The sequence below is a fragment of the Phyllobates terribilis genome, unplaced genomic scaffold, assembly GCF_046119375.1.
Source record: "Phyllobates terribilis strain yellow unplaced genomic scaffold, ASM4611937v1 Scaffold_1__5_contigs__length_1240528914, whole genome shotgun sequence".
In the NCBI taxonomy this organism is placed as follows: Eukaryota; Metazoa; Chordata; class Amphibia; order Anura; family Dendrobatidae; genus Phyllobates; species Phyllobates terribilis.
In genome coordinates this window covers 961008943-961030696 of record NW_027362761.1, presented here as the reverse complement: position 1 = coordinate 961030696, position 21754 = coordinate 961008943, and the positions used below count along the sequence as shown (strand labels likewise).

The 21754-nt window shown below is 42.5% G+C and overlaps 1 protein-coding gene across 2 annotated transcripts in view; it reads right to left on the bottom strand.

The window, feature by feature from the left end:
- ARHGAP10 (Rho GTPase activating protein 10) overlaps positions 1 to 21754 on the bottom strand; it is a 265976-nt gene that overhangs the window by 102214 nt on the left and 142008 nt on the right. For both annotated transcript variants that reach the window (XM_073642512.1, XM_073642513.1), the window contains exons 15-16: positions 13536 to 13623; positions 11339 to 11397 (exon numbers count right to left, since the gene is read on the bottom strand). In XM_073642512.1, coding sequence (XP_073498613.1) covers positions 11339 to 11397; positions 13536 to 13623 — 147 coding nt within the window. The remainder of the gene's footprint in view (positions 1 to 11338; positions 11398 to 13535; positions 13624 to 21754) is intronic.

Below are 21754 nucleotides of genomic sequence, written 5' to 3'. Positions count from 1 at the left end.
ATCCGCAACCTCATCAGGAGCTGTAGGGAGGTCATACAGGCACGTGGAGGCCACACACAATGCTGAGCCTCATTTTGACTTGTTTTAAGGACATTACATTAAAGTTGGATCAGCCTGTAGTGTGTTTTTCCACTTGAATTTTGGGGGTGACTCCAAATCCAGGCCTCCATTGATTAATAAATTTGATTTCCATTGATGATTTTTGTGTGATTTTGTTGTCAGCACATTCAACTTTGTACAGAACAAAGTATTCAATGAGAATATTTCATGCATTCAGATCTAGGATGTGTTATTTGAGTGTTCCCTTTATTTTTTGAGCAGTGTATTATTGACCAATATAGCCACCCTTCTTTTCAATATGTCATAGGCCTTCCATCAATGAAATCTGTCACTTTCTTAATCTGTTGACGATCAACTTTTTAGGCATCACCAACCACAGCCTCCCAGACACTGTTCAGAGAGGTGTAGTGTTTCCATTCACTATATATATCCCGATTAAGAAGGGCCCACAAGTTCTCAGTAGGGTTTAGGTCAGGTGAGGTCATTATTCTTTCATCTTTAAAGGGGTATTCCTGTCTCCAAGATCCTATCCCAATATGTAGTAGGTGTAATAATAGTAATATTAGCAAATATCTCCAATTAGAAATGTGGTATATTTTTTCTGATTTGCTATCTCTTTCCTCATGTGTAGGCATCGCAGGCCCTTAGGTATCCATGGTTAAGTCCACTGATAAAGTCACAGTTAGCTAGCTAGTTGCTAGTGGTCGTAACCATGGATACCTAAGGTCCTGCAATGCCTGCACATGAGGTAAGAGAGACAGAGAATCAAAAATACTATACTACATTTCTAATTGGAGGTATTTGCTAATATTATTATTATTACACCTATTACATATTGGGATAGGATCTTGGAGATGGGAATACCCCTTTAAGGCGTTTAATGGCAGCCAAGCAGTGGAGACTTCAATGCATGTGATGGAGAATTGTCCTGCATAAAAATCATGGCTTTCTTGAAAGATGCAGACTTTTTCCTATGCCACTTCTTCCAAAATATTTTCTACAAACTGGCAGTAGGTTTGGGATTTGATTTTGATTCCATCTTCTAGGTCCATTTAGCTCATCTTTAAAGGGACTGTTAGCACAGAATGACTGTTCAAGTTAAGCCCCGCCGCTCTGTGCTTCATGGCGGGGCCAATCATTTATATACACCTTTTCAGCTGCTTGTTTTCCCTCAATCTCCACCCACTCTCTTCTGTGACTGACAGCTATGGCTTCATAGAGCCAGAGAAGCATACAAAACAAAGTGTATATAAATGATTGGCCACGACATTAAGCACCGAGCACTTGTACTTGGTTTGAACAGTCATTCTGTGCTGACAGACAGCACCACTCCAGCATTTTTCTTTCTTTTCAGCGCTGAAGTGGTGCTACTAAACTAAGGTCCCCTATACTTACCCGTTGCCATCTTCACCTTTTTTCGGTACGGCTCTGGTCCCCCCACGCCATCTTGTGACTGCAGCTTCTGACTGGCCGGAAGTCAGAAGTTATGTTACAAGTACTCGATGCAAGTCTACTAGAGCCAGAACGAGGCTCTCAGACTTGTATAGAGTTGTGACCTCTGGCTCGTTCCAGCAAACACTGGAACGATCCGGCAGGTCACAAACTGCGGGAGACAAATGGGAGCGGTGGTGATAGATGGTGAAGACAGTGGCAAGTACGTATAAGACTAGGTGCAGGGACCTTAGATTAGAAGCACCATTCCAGCACTGTACTGAAAAAACAAACCCACTGGAGTGGTGCTTTAATACCAGCCCACAGCAGTACCCCATCTCCAACTTGATATCAACTAGAATTGAAGTAGATTTCTTCAATCCAGCCACAGGCATACCCATTTGGTCCATCAAGAGTCATTCTAACCTCTTTAGTCAATAAAATTATTGAAAAATCTGTCTTCGGATATTTCTTGGCCTGGTCTTAACTTTTCCACTTCGGTGTCTTGTTCAGTGATGGTCGGGTTTCAGCCTCCCTTATCTCGGCCATGTCTCTGAGGACTGAACACCTTGTACTTCTGGGCCTCCAGGGCAGTTGCAGTTCTGGAATATGGCAGCACTGGAGGATTATGGGTTCCTGGGCGCTTCATAATCAATTCTTCTCCAATGTTTGGCAGTTAATGTGCGTCTTTTTTTTTTTTCAACGCGTTTTTTTTGAGACCCTGTTGACTAATTGCAAAAAACTTTTGATGGTTCTGTGATCATACCCTGATATCTTAACACTCTGACTATTCAGAGTCAGTTAAATCTCTTTTTTTTGCCCATTTTACCTAAGGAAAATAAGCTGACTAATAATTCTTCACACCTTGTTAGATGTTGTTCTCCTTAGGTCGCACCCTCCTCATTATACAAATAATCATAATCTGATCTGCTTCATCCAATGAGCATTCAAGTTTATACAGATTGGAGTTGGAAAATGTGAATAAAAATGACGATATGGTCAAAATACTCAGGTGGCTAATAATTCTGCACACAGTGTGAATAGGGAAAATTGCCATACCAGATATATCTCAAGCCTGGGGTTGCCAAATTTTCTAATTTTGTCTATTCCTTTTTGTTAATCCCACACATTTTCTTCAGAAATATTTTAGGGTCTGGGATATTCTCTTCACTGCAGTTCACGGCATCACACTTCATTTGAATTCTGCGCTGGGCTTTATACATTTGCATGTCTGAATCTTTGGTGCCCATCTCCTGTAAATGAGTTGGAAGAATGGAACATGATTTTTCCTTATGGGTCATGGACCATCTGCTAAGCCATAAACCATCATATATGCAGCTGTTTGTCTGGGCAACTCACAAAAGGCACATGGCGAGATGTAGAGGTGTAACCAATAATGTGTCTCCATCATTTCATTGGATCAAGTCAATTCAGATGCCTCCAGCATTTATATCCATAGGCATGTTCTTTTTGCTTCTATAGCTACTTTGTATTTCCTAAAGGGAAAAATCATCCTTGCAGTCTCATTTATACAATGAAAGATTTATTCCCAGTATTTAAAGTTATCAGCTATGCACAGAGTAGATAACTTGTGGATTGGTGGTGGTCTGACGAGGGCTGGCGAGTCGGAGTCGGAGTCCATTTTGGTGGAGTCTGAATCGGAGTCTGTATAAAATGGACCGATTCCAACTCCTAAAATATATAATAAATTGGGTACAGTAGTTCAATGCAGTTTGTGAGGAATATTTTTTCATAAGAATTTGGGAAAGTTATGAAATGTCCTATAAATGTCTGTCCTATTCCTGATCTAAGGGTCAAGACTTTTGGCTGAGATGAATCTGTGCTACAGTAAATGTATCACTTAAACATGAGCCATGTATGAGGGAGTCGGAGTCAGTGTCATGGAAATTGAGTAGTTGGAGTCGGAGGTTTGGCTTACCGACTCCACAGCCCTGGGTCTGACCATTTGCACGCTCAACGATCTCGAGAGCGAAGCTCTGAAATTCCCTGTCACACGTACAACAAAGCTACATTCATTGGCTGTGGGGCTGCTGGAGACACCAGAGTGCTGGACTCCGATATCTACGGCACTCCCATAGACAATGAATGAAGAAGCAGTTCACATGCACAGTCTCCTCTCCATTTTGAGGGATCATTTCAAAGCCCCATTCTCATGATCAGTGGGGGTCCAAGAATTCAGACCCCCAATAATTCACAAGATAATCTAAACATTTGGAAAAACCCTTTAATTTCAAGGTATTCACGGTGGCTCAGTGCTTAGCACTGCAGCCTTGCAGCACTGGGGTCCTGAGTTCAAATCCCACTAAGGACAACATCTGCAAGGAGTTTGTATGTTCTCCCCGTGTTTGTGTGGGTTTCCTTCGGGTTCTCCGGTTTCCTCCCACACTCCAAAGACATACTGATAGGGAATTTAGATTGTGATCCCCATTGAGGACAGCGATGATAATGTATGTAAAGCGCTGTGGAATATGTTGGCGCTATATAAAAATAAAGATTATTATTAATTATTATAAGGGATTGATCGGAGTTGTGCACTTTTAGTGAACAGTGATCATGCAACAGAGTTCCTTAATTTTTTAAAAGGAGGCTATACAATTGACCTCAAGTTTACCACATGGCTTGGGCTACTTAATAGTTAAAATCAATGTCCAGTAATTCTACATGTAGCAGAAATAGGTCTATCATGCCCTTCTGGATATAAATAAGAGGCACGTTGGATTTTCTCAATGGTAGGACTTAGAGGACAGTCAAATAGCCCCGTACATGTTAGATATTGGAGTTTCTCTAATGAAAATTTTGCATTTAATGTAATTCATCAAAATAGAAACATTATTAGTATTAATAATGTGTAACTTTTTTATTACATGTAAAATATAAAATGTTGTTTGATATTGAAGTGGCTTTCTGGCCTTAAGCTTAATTTGTGCAAGTCCCGCTTTGTGATGGTAGATTGGCGAATCCTGGCAGTTTGAACTAAAGGGGTTCTCCCACGAACAAAAGTTCATTTTAATCAATAGATCTTGGAATAATAAGAAGTTCCACAATTGGATGTGTTTAAATAAAATGTCCCTGTGCTGAGATAATCTTATAAATGTGCCCCTGTGTAATGGCTGTGGCTGACCGTGCAGGAACATTTTAAACACATTCAGTTGTGGAAGTCATTATTATCCTATCACCCATGACAGCACCTACAATGAGAGAGGGGATCCGCCCTTCCAGGACAGGAAACCTACAGAATAAAAGGGCGGCGCCTCTCCACCACCTCAGTTGGTTTCCTGTCCTTGAGGGGGAACATTGTTAATATGGCGGCAGAAGAAAGGAGAGAAGATTATTCCCAATGGGAGAACCTTAGACAGGCTTACTTGTTGAAGATCTGGATATGACTGAGCGGCGCCCTGCCTGGGGTCTGCAGCTCCAGCTTTGTGCATCAATGGAAAAGCTGCTGTGGAACTGCGCCCCTATCTGGGGTCGACAGATCAAGCTCTGCACGTCAGTGAGAGAGCAGCTGTGGACCTGCGCCCCTGTCTGGGGTCGGCAGCTCCAGTTCCGTGCATCAGTGGAGAAGCTGCTGTGGACCTGCGCCCCTGTCTGGGGTCGGCAGCTCCAGTTCAGTGCATCAGTGGAGAAGCTGTTGTGGACCTGCGCCCCTGTCTGGGGTCGGTAGCTCCAGTTCCATGCATCAGTGGAGAAGCTGCTGTGGAACTGCGCTCCTGTCTGAGGTCAGCAGCTCAGCTCTGCACATCAATGAGAGCACCTGTTGAGCTGCGCCCCTGCCTGGGGGCAGCAGCTCCAGCTTTGATCGGCGCACTATTGGAGGCGCCCCTGCCTGGGATTGACCACCCCAGTATTGCTCAGGCATGGATGGATGGAGAGGAACAGGCCTGTGACTCGTTCCAGCCTCCGAATCCGTACAGCTGGTGGTGAGTGATCTTCGTGAATGTTTACCTTGTTTATGGGGCCATTTCCTTGTTATGGTTACTAGGAAAGGCTGAAGGATGTTAGCGCAAAACTCAAAAATGGGTGTGTGCGCGCTCTGTAAGACCCCATCTGGGCCAAGGGCATCGTGCTTTAAAATTGGCTTCAGGACGGAAGCTGGACCTTAGACCTCTAGGCTAAAGTTAGCCACATGTCTGGGCCGCACAGAGCCTCATGATTGGCCTTCAGAATTTACCACAAAAAATGAGCCTCTATCTGCTCAGTAAATGTTAAACTAACACTGAGGTTTTTACTGTTGTCCTCCAGTCTGTTTACTCCATCCATAGGACGGCACATGCTGTTAATACTGCACATGGTCTCTGTGAAGGTCACCTGTCCAGCTGCATCTCATCAGTTGGCTCCTTCGGGTGGGGCTAGTCTGACAATTGAGATTTACCACCCAAAGGAAAGGTTTATCCTTCATTCAGATGGATTACTCTTTTAAATAAAAATCTGAGCGTAGTGCCTCACAGTGCCTTATAAAGCCTCTTTGCGCTTCACAAAGAGCACATCATAGCTCTTTATATCACGTCACAGTGCCTCATAGCGCCTCATGGCACATCATAGCATAGTGCCTCATAGCATAGCGCTTCATAGCACATCATAGTGCCTCATGGCACATCAGAGCATAGTGCCTCATAGCATAGCGCTTTATAGCACATCATAGTGCCTCGCCTCATGGCACATCATAGTGCCTCATGGCACATCAGAGCATAGTGCCTCATAGCATAGCGCTTCATAGCACATCATAGTGCCTCGCCTCATGGCACATCATAGTGCGTCATGGCACATCATAGTGCGTCATGGCACATCATAGTGCGCCATGGCATAGCGCTTTATAGCACATCATAGTGCCTCACAGCGCCTCATGGCACATCATAGTGCGTCATAGCATAGCGCTTCATAGCACATCTTGGTACATCATAGCATGGTGCCTCATGGCACATCATAGCATGGTGCCTCATGGCACATCATAGCATGGTGCCTCATGGCACATCATAGCATGGTGCCTCATGGCACATTATAGCATGGTGCCTCATGGCACAGCTCTTCATGGCACTTAATAGTGCCTCATGGCACATAGCGCTTCACAGTGCCTCATAGCGCTTCACAGTGCCTCATAGCGCTTCATAGCGCCTTATGGCTCTTCATAGCATAACATATCATAGTGACTCATAGCATATCATAGTGCCTTATGGTGCATTCAAAGTGCCGTATAGCACCTGTTAGTACCTCATAGCGATTCACAGTGCCTTTTAGTACCTAATGGGGCCTCAGTGTCTCTCAGTGCTTCAGGGTGCCCCTGTGCTTTGTAGTGCTTTTATAGGGTGTCTGTGCCTCATAGTCCCTCTTTGTAAAGGTACTGGTTCCACAACTAAGTTTATGTCTAACAAAACAAAGTTCAGCGACTGTAAACTGTGCATGGCAAGCTTACCGAATTCAGGGGGAAAAATATCCTAGCCTCTATTTTGAGACAGAGGGTAGCAGTATTCCTGGCTGGTGCTCGGTGGAATGCCGATTGGAGGCAGGTGACAATAAGAGTGCTTCCTTAGTTTTGCAGGTTAATAATAAACCTTGTAGGGTTTCACTCTTAAAGGTAGGAGGCATCAAGTAGTGCTCATACAGCCATTGTGGGTTTGGTCCAATCGAGCGCAGTTTTATTGCTTTTTACAGGTTGCACAGAAGTCGTAAACATTAATATTTCTGGTCTTGTCCAAGCTCTGACTAAATAGGACACACCCTGACTACTCATATACAGCTCAGCTAACCCAGCTTGATCAAACAAAACAATATTTATCAAGGGTAACCACTAATAATTGTGGAGTCTAGCCTGTGTCTCTGATTAGCTCCAAGGCACATACCATCTGCTCTGCTCTCCAGCAGTCTGACTAAGGTGAATGCCTAGCCTGCTCTGGTGCTTAGCTCTCCAGGGGCCCTAATCAAGACCTGTAAAGATATTATTTAACCCAGTCCTTCCTGGGTTTGCTACAACCCGAAGGGGCTGTAGAGATTCCTGAGTTAGATCATTGGGAATGGACTCTAGAAGACCTGCTAGTAAATCTGCAGTTCCAGATTGCGATATAGTAGTATAGGCGTTTAAGGAGGTATACAATTGGGTTCCAATTCACATGAAACGTCAAATTTCCTGAGAATAGTTCTTGGCATAAAATGAGGATTTAGGCTTTCAGTTTGTCTCCTTCCATTCAGATGTTAATGAACCTTTAAGGCTTTATGGAGAATTCTAGTAGTTAGGACAACTCTCATATTGAAGGAAGAGGCATTGACAATAGTTTACCTCAACTATTTTGGGATTATGGGCAGGTCCATCGAGTGCTGCAGAACTCACTGGGCAGTGAGTAAACGTTGTGGTCTCCCAAGGTAGAATAAGGGAGTCCTGCTATATGTCAAAATTAATAAGCAGTCTGGCCACAACTCTGAACAAGGCAATATTGCTGTTAATAACTCTAATCTCCTACATTCCAGTAGTAGCATGGTCACGGGTACACACCTAGGGGCTGCCTCTAAAGACCCGGTTCCTCTAACCTAAAGAAGCTTTAGGCAGTATATAAGAAAGCTCCATTCATCTATACATGGTCGCCATGTAAAGGTCTTGTCATACAACAGAGTAGCTTTATCTTACATAATCCATTATGGAGGAACTCTGCCAAGATCCCTAATGACACTTATGTCTAATCAGTTCAGATGGCGAAGTCTCACCTTTTATCTTTAACAGCACCTCATATAAAGAGGAAGAGAATTGCAAGTGGACTTTTTTAGCCGTAGACTACTAGAACAGTGTCCAACCTTCATTGAATAAGCAAGGAATGTGAAAGTGAGCTTTGGATCTAGGCCCATTTTCAGTCCAAAGATGGCACCCTGGGATGTGAATCCAGTGCTTACGGCTGTCCCAAGCCTTCGCTTGAACCCATGGATTCAGGGTCTTCACATTAAAGACTATTATCCTGATGGCCCTGACTTCAGCATGGTAAGTTAGTGACATTCAAGCTTTGTCGGTTAATCCTTTGTTTATACAGATCCTAGAAGATGGGTCGGTTCGGGAGCTACTTTATCTTCCAAAGATAGCTTCCAATTTCCATAAAAGTCAGGAAATTATGCACCCTACTTTCTGTGCTAATCCGGGGAATCCATGGCAGAACAATAAGAAAGCGGATGTCCCCATCAAGCATTATGTAAGGTTGCGATTCAGTCTTCACCTTGCACCTTCTATAGACACTATAGGCTTGATCTGGGATCTTCTGCTGTCCTTTCCTTTAGGAAAACTGTTCTACAGGCTGTATTCCCACCCTAACTTTAGAATTTTTTCTCTGTAAATCTCTCGTTGTAGGTGCTGTCATGGGTGATAGGATAACACTGAATTACTTACCGGTAATGTGCTTTTCCTGAACCCAATCACTGGTAGAAGTTGATCACTTCTTTTCCTTCATGGTGTTTGATTCACGTGTTGTGTAGAAGGAAAAATCATGGGATATATAACTATTAAGTAGTGTCCTCTCATGCTCTGTAAACAACTGAGGTGGTGGAGAGGCGCCGCCCTTTTATTCTGTAGGTTTCCTGTCCTGGAAGGGCGGATCCCCCTCTCTCGTTATAGGTGCCGTCATGGGTTCAGGAAAAACACATTACCGGTAAGTAATTCAGTGTATTATGCCAAAATCTGTTGATTTAAATGAACTTTTGTTTGTGGGAAAACCCCTTTAAATACACTGACGGTATACCGCTCAATTGCCAGATTGAACAGGCAGTTACGTGACTGCCAGTACGTAATCTACACGTGACTGCCAATTTGATCTGGCAATTAAGGGGAATCCTGACTGTGTGCATAATGAACCCTGTTAGGATTCACCAATCTGCAGAAATTTAGTTCAAGCTCAAAAAAACCCTTAAAGGGTATTGTTCACACACTGAGTATTGAATCAGATGTTTTGCTGCAAAAACTAGAGTGTTAACAGGAAAAACGCTGCGTAATATACACGTGTGTTTATGTGTGCTTTAATTGCATTTCTCCCCCATGTATTTGAAAGGTTTAAAAAACGATGCAACAACACTGAAAGAGTTGACATGCTGCAAAATTGAAAAAATCCTATGACGGTTTAACTCCTTAAAGAGGGTATTCTAATCTCCAAGATCCTTTCCCAATATGTAGTAGGTGTAATAATAATTTGCAAATCCCTCCAATTAGAGATGTAGTATAGTGCTTCTGACACGCTAGGTCACTTGCCTCATCTGCAGGCATTGCAGTAGCTTAGGTATCCATGTTTACAACCACTCATAGTGACAGTTAGATAGTTGTTAGTTAGTGTATAGGAGGTCAGTCTCTGACTTCTTGTGCACTAAAGGATGACATCACCTGTCAAAAACCTCCTGGCAGCTGGCAGACACCTCTCCGTCCTACCCAGCTCTGACCTTATTTGCAGTCATTATGTTGCTGAAAATTTAATTTCTCATTTATCCCAGGCTACTTAAGATATAATTTCTTATTTAAATAGGATTGCAGTGGTATAATAGACAAATCCATGCAATGATTAGGTGCAGCATTATAAATCTTCCGATACTAATGATCTATATCTAAAATTTGTTGTGTGCAGACTCTCCCATGTATACTGAAACTGTCTTCCCATCTCTCCCAGAGAAGACCGCCTCGGTGTACCATTGATGCATCTTCCATCTGCCTCCCATGCTTATTTGCATGTGCTGACAGGAAGAAACTTATTAAATGCAGGTGGCAAAAAAAACAAGCGAAGCTGCATCACATAGAACTTCTGCCCCTTGCGTCAGACTGCAGAGTCCAAAGTATTCTATGTCACTGATCTATCACTTGCAGCAGCGACACAAGAGTCAAAGACCAAATGCAGTCATCTGTATAGAAGAGATGTAATCTGAGCAATGAGGAGAAATATAGTCTGCAATAGGGAAACTATATCAGAGGGCACAAAGAAATCAATATTGACTGACAACTTATAAAGTGCTCAACTAAAACAAGTATACATAAAAATGGTGTAACAACTACAAAGTTTGTAAACATTACTTAGTGCAAGGCCCCCAACCTGTGGCTCGTGGGCTTATCATGTGTGGCGCTCGGCTATCAGCCAGCTTGGTGCAGTAGTACCAGGTCTAACAAACCGCTATGAGGGGCAGGTCTCCAGAATTACATGGAGTAGCCCAGCACAGAAGAGCAGATTTGGATGAGAATATACTGGCCTTGGCGGTTTAGAGATAATTTACGTATGGGAGCCTACAAAAAGTTTGTGCACACAGAACGTAATTAGTAAACGTGAAACCTCATTGAAATAATTTAAGTATGGTGAGCTGGAGAAAGGATGATGCCGTCAGAGGAGATGCTTGAAGATGGATGCAATAGTGTCATGAGAGTTCTTGATGTGAGAATACTGAATGGGGGTATTGTGGGAACCCCGGGATCTTGGTATACTGCCTCGTTGTGATTCCTAGAGTAAAGTTTTGGCTGTTATTATAATGGGGGCTCTGGGTGTCACAAATGTGAGGATGGATATGGCTTGTGACTGCCTCTCAAAGCTGAATGTGGCTCTCAAGGTCAGAAAGGTTGAGGACCACCAATAGTATGCCAAGTACATACTATTAGAGCTCCTTCTCTAAAGGCCACCACTTTAAGGATCAGCTAATCAACCCGGTTAAATAACAGAATTTTTCTTTTTTTCTGAATACTATGTACCAAAAAGTATATATTGTTACATAAACTATACTCTGTAAATTACATCGGTTTATACACCTATCCTATTTAATGTGAGCTTTATCTGCTTGTTCATATGGATCACTGATAAGGAACAAACAAAGAATAAAGAAAGTGAATATTTACTGGCAGGATTGATGAACTGTTCATGCAGCTCGTATGTCATCAGTGGTTCTGGCAGGCTCCTGAAATACAAGGACAGCTCAAAGTTAAAACAAACCCTGTCAAGCTATTTTAATATATACTGGTTATGCAACATTTCTAAGTAGTATTGCAGCCCAATTAACACATTTATTACTGAAAGTGCTCATTCACCTTAAATGTCTGGCATCTCAAAAAAGTTACATAAACCACTAATTATAGGAATCTGTACGTTGTTTTACCAGAATTTTTGACAACAGACTTAGTAAAGATGTTTTCGCAAAAACCAGTAAGTCAACTTTAAATAACTCTGTAGCCTATATGTGTTCTGTATGCCTGTGTTAGGCTTCCTTCACAAGTTCGTGTGGCATCAGTTTTTTTTTCATGGATACCACACGTACCCATTATAATCTATGGTACTGTTTGTCCGTGCAAACCACACAGAGACATGTCCGTTTTTTTACCGGAAGAACGGATGACAAGGGCCAATACAAGTCTATGGGTCCATGAAAGACATGTACAGCACGTGGAAGGTGTCTGTGTGTCATCCATGTGCTGTACGTGTTTAAAATTGCAAATTATAGGAGAAGCTTTGGAACTGATTTTTGTTCAGCCATCCTGGAAAAAAGCAGATGGCGCTTTGATGACACACGGCTGGCACACTGACCTTTGAGAGGAAAAAGTAAGGGCTTTATAGGAATGCTCAAACCCTTTGGTACTGCTCAGAAACTGCAAGTGTGATACACCATTCTAAGCAAATTGCTACTGTCATACATATCTATTTTTTTTACTTCAATATCTAAGATAGAGGGGGTTAAGCGCTCCAGGGCCAATTTATTCTAGAAAGGAGTGGTGGTCCGAGACCTCCAACTAGATAATCTTCTATCATGGTCATCCCAGAAGATTTTTTGGATTATTATAGCGCAACTGGCAATCAAATCTGGAAATAAAAAAAAGATCTCTAATAAATCTTTTACCCTTCTTGCCCTCTTGTGCATTTTACAGAAACAACTCTATATCTATCAATCATTGGCGATTACAGTCCAGAACCATCCACTTAAACGAGTTTGATGACGGAAAAGCAGGACCTTTTGCCTAATCCTAAACAATGGGACAGGGACAGCAGACACTTAAACCCCCCAAACACTTCAGATAGCTGTCGGTCAAACACTAGTTCAGCTGGCAGCTATCGCGCCCGACTTTACCATACACAAACGCTCGCTCTACCAAGACCACCTGAGTTCTCTATGAAAGGAATCGGCAGTCCAAAATCTACATGCCGGATCCTTAACTCCCCCCCCCCCCCCCACAACCCATCTGTCGGGATGCTCACACACATTAGATGGACAGCTGAACCTGTCGATAATCGGTGGGTTTGGATGTTAGTCTAATGGGTATAGGGGCCTTTAGTAACTACAGCATTTATTTTTAGGAATCCAAAAAAATTCCTACTGTATTACAGAATTTTAACTACTATCTATGACTTTAGGGGTATTTACACCGCAGTCTAATCGTGAAGGAGTTGTTAAAAATACTTGGTTCACGATTATCTTGCCATGTAAACAGGATGCTGTTCACTTGAAAACACTTGTTCATCGGGTGAAGTGATCTTTTGTGCAGCACAAAAGATCATCTCTCTTGGTGGTACATAATCGCGCTGCCGAGAACCATGGCAGCCTAGTATAGATTGCTCAGTGCACATCGATTGCTTTGATCAGCTTGTCTAATAGGCAATCAAATGACTGACGATCAGTAAAAGTTTATCAATCAGCGGTTGTATTGTGCCGCCGGTCAGTCCTTGTAAACGGACCTTAACTTTAGTAACGATTGTTACTCTTGAGATTTAATTTAATTCCTTAATTATTTTCGGACTTTATCAGAGATCAGTGGCACCATTTTGAATACATTAGAACCCTCTAATATCATTATATATAGATAAAGAAAGACCACTAATCCCCCTATGTGAAAATAATCACATTTGCTTTCAAAGACATCAATTACCCTACAATAAAGGAGCAGCGCAATGCATCAAAACATACAATAGATATGAAACGTGAAGACATTTGTAGGCAATGCCAAATTTAATATTTATGTGGATTGTGCGGATAAAGGCACAATATTATCTTTATTATCTCAGAAGACCCTTTGATGGCAGTTGGTTTGGGTGCGGGAGCTCACTAACCTCAAATACTGTTTTAAAGCACTGGTGATGGTCTTGACTTCCCACTCTCCTGCTGCGCTCAAATCAACATCACAGCCGGTCTTCACATCTCCAGAGAGAAAAAAATATGGATTTATTATTTACCTACAAGATCACTAATGAGTAAATGTAAAAAAAATATTCTACAGTAAATATTCTAAGTACTGAAAAGTTACAGAGACGAATAATGATTCATTTGGCTTTATATATACTTTTCAAGAAAAGATTTTTAGAAGTCAAAATAGCTGGGCCCGACATCTAAATTATGTTTAATTACATAAAAACAAAGTCAAACTCAGGGAAACCCCTAAGAGACAATCCCACAAACTGTATTGAATTCAGTTTTTTAAGGGCTTGTGCTCTCAAAAGACTGAAAGGGTGAACTCTACAGGGATTCATTTGCTCCCATTTCTGACGATGGCTGATGAATTTTCGTGTATTAAATGCATGACTTGTGTCTGTGCTATTGCACGCACCCACTAGACTTTCATCATCATCCTTGTGTAAACATGACTTATTAAAATGTATTTTTTTGGTCACCATATATATTGAAACTTAGAATTTTATCTTTAGACAAAATTGTTTGAGAACTTGTTTTTACAGGACATATGACTTTTTGATCACTTTGTCTCCTAACAAAAAATTTAGCACAAAAAAACAAAATTGTAAAAACAATTTCAGATTTATTGTATTTTTATGGAATTCACTGTGTAATACAATTGGCATTAACAACATTTAACTATTCTGCAGGCCCATATGATTATGGTGATATCCAACTTATATAGTTCTTTATGCTTTACTACTTTTTACTTTTGCACTAGAAAACATTTTAAACTAAAAAAAACATTTCTTGGTTGCCATATTGTGAGAGTCGTAACGTTTGCAACTTTCTGAGTACAGAGCTGTAGTGGTACCAAGTAAGTATATAGAAACATTTTATTTTACAATGCTTATTGGTCCCACAAGGGGACTTGAACATGAGATCCTTTGATTGCATACACTGTACAACTTGAGTTAACTACCAGTCAAACACAAGAAGCAATTGTTAAACCACCTTGATGCCATTGTAACTATTGGCACCCCACAATCACACTGCGGATGCTGATGGGCTGACAGAGAGCAATCGCCCTCTGCTCAACCCCTTGCATTCCATTGTCCCTATTCACAGTGGCATCTGAGGGGTTAAAATGCTGCCCTCAGAGTTTGGTCTAGTGCCAGACGACACAGAAGGAGCTTAGCTGAGTACATTAATCGCCTCATGTGATGGATGGCTCAGGCACAACTCCTGTGCCCGTAAAATCTCTGTGACGTATCTGTATGTCAATCAGTGGGAAATCCATTGTAATCTGGACATATTATTTTGCAGTAAGGGGTTAATGAGCAGCCTTTCCCCAAAGAATTCATTTTGGAAACATTTCTTTAAACAAGGTCAGTTTATCCTTCAATTAAAGGAGCTGTTCACTACTGGACAACTCCAGCTTAAAAGGAATCGGCTGTCAGTCAGTGCCAGGGTATGGTTACAGCTCTCGCTTAAAAGGAACAGGTTGTGTCAAAAACTGCTGTCAACCTACAACTCTTACGTTGAGGAGGTTAATAGTGTTCTAATGCCATGCAGCTGCATCACTGAAAGCCCAGCTGCCAGGAAGAAATTAACTTTATTCCTGCCAGCAGCTCCAGCTTTCAGTCATAGAGGCGTGGCAGGATCCGCTTCAGTCACAGCTCAGTACTGACTGACAGCCGGCACAGCAATGCATCAGTACAGAGCTGGCTGTCAGTCAGTGCCGGGGCGTGGTTACAGTTTCTGGTCACTATGTACTGAGTGGTGACTGAAGCCATGCCTCTATGACTGAAAGCCAAAAGGCTGCTGGGAAGAAAAAAGTTAATTTCCTCTTGGTAGTTGGGCTTTCAGTGTGGATGCTGGGAGAATTTAGAACGTTATTAACCTGCAGATTAACCCCATACCTGCAGGTTAATAACATTTGACTCCAACGCACTTAAGATTGTAAGAGAGTTTGGGCCGAATATCCTATACACATATTATAAATGTGTGACATTATTCCCCATGTATCAATCCTTTACAGATTTAAGATCTGCAGCTCAGAGACAAGGGGAAAAGCAATATCTATAACACGTCTCTTTTCTAATTATACTGCACTGTAAATCTACAATAAATACTATAATAAACCCAACCAAAGTATTTTTTCAAGCTATGCTTTGGTATAGAACTTAATTTTTTTTTCAACTAAAGCAAAGACATAAAAAGGGCAGAAAGTAGTAATATTAGTCTAAGTCATGTTGACGGCCATTATTAATATACAAGGTCTGATGTTGATGTTTAATCATTACGAGTCAAGTGAGTGTTTAGAACAATTACAGGAGGACTCTTAGACGCAGCGCTGAATTGATTGCAGCGTGTGATATACAAACAATTTGTCATTCTCATAATGTCCAGGGTAATGAAATGAATTCGCTCTCTGGTTTCCTCTAGTCTCCCGTGCCAAAGAACACTGTGTTATCAGCACAGATGGAGCACGCATGGACCTGGAGCACAGCCTGCTAGGAACAAGCTTCTCAGAATACCAATGAATCCCTCAAAGTCAGACCTTCGCTGACAAAAAACAGCGGAGGACATACCAAAAGTGGGTAGATAAAGGGGACAGCAGAAAGGAGTTTGTCAGTTTATTTTTTACATGGTCAGAAATGAAAACAAATTACAAGATTAAAAGTGTGCGGAAAACTGCATAATATTTCATCATGGTGATTTCACAAGGTGTTATGAAAAATGACATTCTCAACTCTGTTACACTGACATATTAAAGGGAATCTGACACCAGGGTTTTGTCACCTAATCTGAGAGCAGCATAATGTAGAGACAGAGACCCTGATTGCAGCAATGTGTCACTTACTGGGCTGCTTGCCATACTGTTGATCAAATGACTGTTTTATCAGCAGGAGATTATCCCTTGAGGACTAGTAAAGCTGCTGACAGGTAGTCCTCCATATTCATCAGCTCTGTATAATCCTGTCTCCAGCACGGATTGGCAGCTTTCTGCCTATGCACAGTGTACACATAAAGCTGTTAATCAGTGGTGTGGGTGGAGTTATACAGAGCTGGTAGATCTGTAGTAGAAGCAAGCCGACCAGTGACACATTGCTGGAATCAGGGTCTCTGCCCCTACATCATGCTGCTCTCAGATGGGGGTGCAAAAACCTAATAACCGTTACCCTTTTAAGTTCTGTTGCATCTGTATTTCTCTCTATATGGCTGAGGTCAGACGGCAGTAGATTCTTTTATGCTAGAGAATGGGGCAGATTATGCTAATGACACCTGGCTCAACCTCTGTCAGTTTGAGCCGAGTGTCATCTTACTGTGATAATGAGAGAATCGCAACACAGGTGTGGAGAAGATGAAGAACTTAATTTCTCCATCTTCTGAGTCCATGGATGTCGGACTGCACTCCGATGACATCCGAGTGCAGTCCGATGTTTCACATGCACCCATAGACTTATATAGGTGCACGTGACCCGAATCTGATTTGGTAATCAGGTATTTTACCTAAAAGCGATATTTACATTTTTTTGTTCAGGGAAGTCATTTTGCAAAGCTGACAAGAGGGAGTGCAGCCATATTGGTTGTCAATTGGCTTATTTTCAGTTGCTGACAAACAAATTTCAATTTATTTCGTCTAGTGGCAAAGTGACTATTTATTTTTAGAATTTGAGCCAATAATTTAAAGGCAACAACCAATATGTCTGCACGCTCTGACGTCACTGTTGAGAAAAATACTGTTGCAGCTAAATAAAAACTGTAAATATCTCTTTAACCAGTTCTATGCAGTTTTCCCTGCTCCTGACCGTACACATCTTTGGTTTTTTTCGTACATGCGGTTTAAATAGCTGTGAAAAAATGTTTCATTTGGATATTCAAGTAGTTTTTGCATCTTTTTTCGAAATACGTGTGGCATTATTTTTTTTATGCTCCTTACATACTCTCCCCAAAGCACTATCCCCTGATATTGGGCTTATAAATCTTTGGGGGGCATTTCAACATTTAGATACTTTTTTTTCTCTCATTTTTCCTGTAACTTGTGCTGGTATATTAGCCTCAGTTGCAGAGGAAATTCAGTCTCCTGCATGCATAGCAGAGGTGACTAGGTCTTCTAGGTCCATCAGCACCTACTCCCTCTACACCTAGTGATCACATGACCGCTGGGGAGAAAGGTGGAAGCGCTGGCAGCATCTGGAAAGGCAGAGACGGTAATAAACCATCTCTGCCTTTTATAGGAGTCCACTGGCATCTGACAGCCAGCTCCCCGCTTCCAGACGTGCACAATCTCATACAGATGCTGTACTATGCAGTTATTATTATTATTATTATGTCTTAGAATGTCACTGCAGTGTATAATGCAGACTACTCCATGTTTAAAAGTCTATAGGCGGCCTGGTAGTAGTTAAAACAAAGTTTTTTTGCATTTCATTATCCTCCATGCATTGCAAATATATGGATTTTTGGATTACTTTTATACCTTATTTTGCTTTCTTCTCTTTCAAACACTATGCTACAGTGCTTTTTCAATGCCCAGATCATTCTCCTTTAGAAGTTCCATTCAACTGCTGCTCAGCAGAGATCCATACACTATACTTTTTGAATATAGGCATGAAAAGCACAGTGACTCCCGACAGGTCAAGCCCCATACCTAGACTGTGAATATAGTGTACCACATACATCTCAAACTCTGGCCCATGGGCCAAATCTGGCCCGCAGGGTAGCTTTATTTGGCCCACGACACCAGAATTACCACACCTATGTGGGGCCCATTATTCTGTATGGAGGACTATGTGGGGCCCATTATTCTGTATGGAGGACTATGTGGGGCTCATTATTCTATATGGAGGACTATGTGGGGCCCATTATTCTGTATGGAGGACTATGTGGGGCCATTATTCTGTATGGAGAACTATGTCGGGCCCATTATTCTGTATGGAGGACTATGTTGGGCCCATTATTCTGTATGGAGGACTATGTTGGGCCCATTATTCTGTATGGAGGACTATGTTGGGCCCATTATTCTGTATGGAGGACTATGTTGGGCCCATGATTCTGTATGGAGGACTATGTCGGGCCCATGATTCTGTATGGAGGACTATGTCGGGCCATTATTCTGTATGGAGGACTATGTCGGGCCATTATTCTGTATGGAGGACTATGTTGGGCCCATTATTCTGTATGGAGGACTATGTTGGGCCCATTATTCTGTATGGAGGACTCTGTGGGGCCCATTATTCTGTATGGAGGACTATGTGGGACCCATTATTCTGTAAGGAGGACTATGTAGGGCCCATTATTCTGAATGGAGGACTATGTAGGGCCCATTATTCTGAATGGAGGACTATGTAGGGCCCATTGACTTCCCTTGAGAAAGCAAAGCGCAGGCAACGTGAAAAGTGCGTTGGGAAGACGCCAATCCACCCCAGCTACCGGTCTGAGGGTCTTTGGGACACTACAATTAGGGTAAGCGGTGTTAGGCTTTGTGGTACAATACTCTGGTACTTATATATGTGTTGATGGTGGCCCTGGGAGTTTGTATTTTAGCATGCACACTGTGTGCTTATACTCCTATTACTTGCTTTATATACACTACATAGATTAACCTGTTATGATTAGCCTTAAATATTCCGCTTTTCCCGGCCCATACCTAGTATACAATCATAGATAACCTCTGACCATTTTTTTTGTTCTCTGGGGGGCTCTTTATGCACACTGCTTTTACCCATATTGTCTTCTTGCTAATATGTATACATGTGTATTTAATAAAGATTTTGGTATATTTTTGTACAAGAAACTCCTAGTTTCTCTGTTTTTTGTCATGTTTTTGGACTTACATCGGCACAATATTACTTATGTTTCCTGATGTGTCCTAGTCTAATATGATCTTGGGAAACCTTTATATAACTGTATGGAGGACTACGTAGGGGACCATTATTCTGTATGGAGGACTACGTAGGGGACCATTATTCTGTATGGAGGACTACGTAGGGGACCATTATTCTGTATGGAGGACTACGTAGGGGACCATTATTCTGTATGGAGGACTACGTGGGGGCCCATTATTCTGTATGGAGGACTACGTGGGGGCCCATTATTCTGTATGGAGGACTACGTGGGGGCCCATTATTCTGTATGGAGGACTACGTGGGGGCCCATTATTCTGTATGGAGGACTCTGTGGGGCCCATTATTCTGTATGGAGGACTCTGTGGGGGCCCATTATTCTGTATGGAGGACTACGTAGGGGACCATTATTCTGTATGGAGGACTACGTGGGGGCCCATTATTCTGTATGGAGGACTACGTGGGGGCCCATTATTCTGTATGGAGGACTACGTGGGGGCCCATTATTCTGTATGGAGGACTACGTGGGGGCCCATTATTCTGTATGGAGGACTACGTGGGGGCCCATTATTCTGTATGGAGGACTACGTGGGGCCCATTATTCTGTATGGAGGACTCTGTGGGGCCCATTATTCTGTATGGAGGACTCTGTGGGGCCCATTATTCTGTATGGAGGACTCTGTGGGGCCCATTATTCTGTATGGAGGACTCTGTGGGGCCCATTATTCTGCATGGAGGACTCTGTGGGGCCCATTATTCTGCATGGAGGACTCTGTGGGGCCCATTATTCTGCATGGAGGACTCTGTGGGGCCCATTATTCTGTATGGAGGACTCTGTGGGGCCCATTATTCTGTATGGAGGACTCTGTGGGGCCCATTATTCTGTAAGGAGGACTATATGGGGCCCATTATTCTGAATAGAGGACTATGTGAGGCCCATGATTCTGTAAGGAGGACTATGTAGGGCCCATTATTCTGAATGGAGGACTATGTAGGGCCCATTGACTTCCCTTGAGAAAGCAAAGTGCAGGCAACGTGAAACATGCGCTGGGAAGAAGCCAATCCACCCCAGCTACCGGTCTGAGGGTCTTTGGGACACTACAATTAGGGTAAGCGGTGTTAGGCTTTGTGGTACAATACTCTGGTACTTATATATGTGTTGATGGTGACCCTGGAAGTTTGTATTTTAGCATGCACACTGTGTGCTTATACTCCCATTACTTGCTTTATATACACTACATAGATTAACCTGTTATGATTAGCCTTAAATATTCCGCTTTTCCCGGCCCATACCTAGTATACAATCATAGATAACCTCTGACCATTTTTTTTGTTCTGGGGGGGGCTCTTTATGCACACTGCTTTTACCCATATTGTCTTCTTGCTAATATGTATACATGTGTATTTAATAAAGATTTTGTTATATTTTTGAACAGAGAAACTAGGAGTTTCTCTGTTTTTTGTCATGTTTTTGGAGTTACATGGGCACATTATTACTTATGTATGCTGATGTGTCCTAGTCTAATATGATCTTGGGAAACCTTTATATAACTGTATGGAGGACTACGTAGGGGCCCATTATTCAGTATGGAGGACTACGTAGGGGCCCATTATTCTGTATGGAGGACTACGTAGGGGCCCATTATTCTGTATGGAGGACTACGTAGGGGCCCATTATTCAGTATGGAGGACTACGTAGGGGCCCATTATTCTGTATGGAGGACTACGTAGGGGCCCATTATTCTGTATGGAGGACTACGTGGGGGCCCAGTATTCTGTATGGAGGACTACGTGGGGGCCCAGTATTCTGTATGGAGGACTACGTGGGGGCCCAGTATTCTGTATGAAGGACTACGTGGGGGCCCAGTATTCTGTATGAAGGACTACGTGGGGGCCCAGTATTCTGTATGAAGGACTACGTGGGGGCCCAGTATTCTGTATGGAGGACTACGTGGGGGCCCAGTATTCTGTATGGAGGACTACGTGGGGCCCCAGTATTCTGTATGGAGGACTACGTGGGGGCCCAGTATTCTGTATGGAGGACTACGTGGGGGCCCATTATTCTGTATGGAGGACTACGTGGGGGCCCATTATTCTGTATGGAGGACTCTGGGGCCCATTATTCTGTATGGAGGACTCTGTGGGGCCCATTATTCTGTATGGAGGACTCTGTGGGGCCCATTATTCTGTATGGAGGACTCTGTGGGGCCCATTATTCTGTATGGAGGACTCTGTGGGGCCCATTATTCTGTATGGAGGACTCTGTGGGGCCCATTATTCTGTATGCAGGACTCTGTGGGGCCCATTAT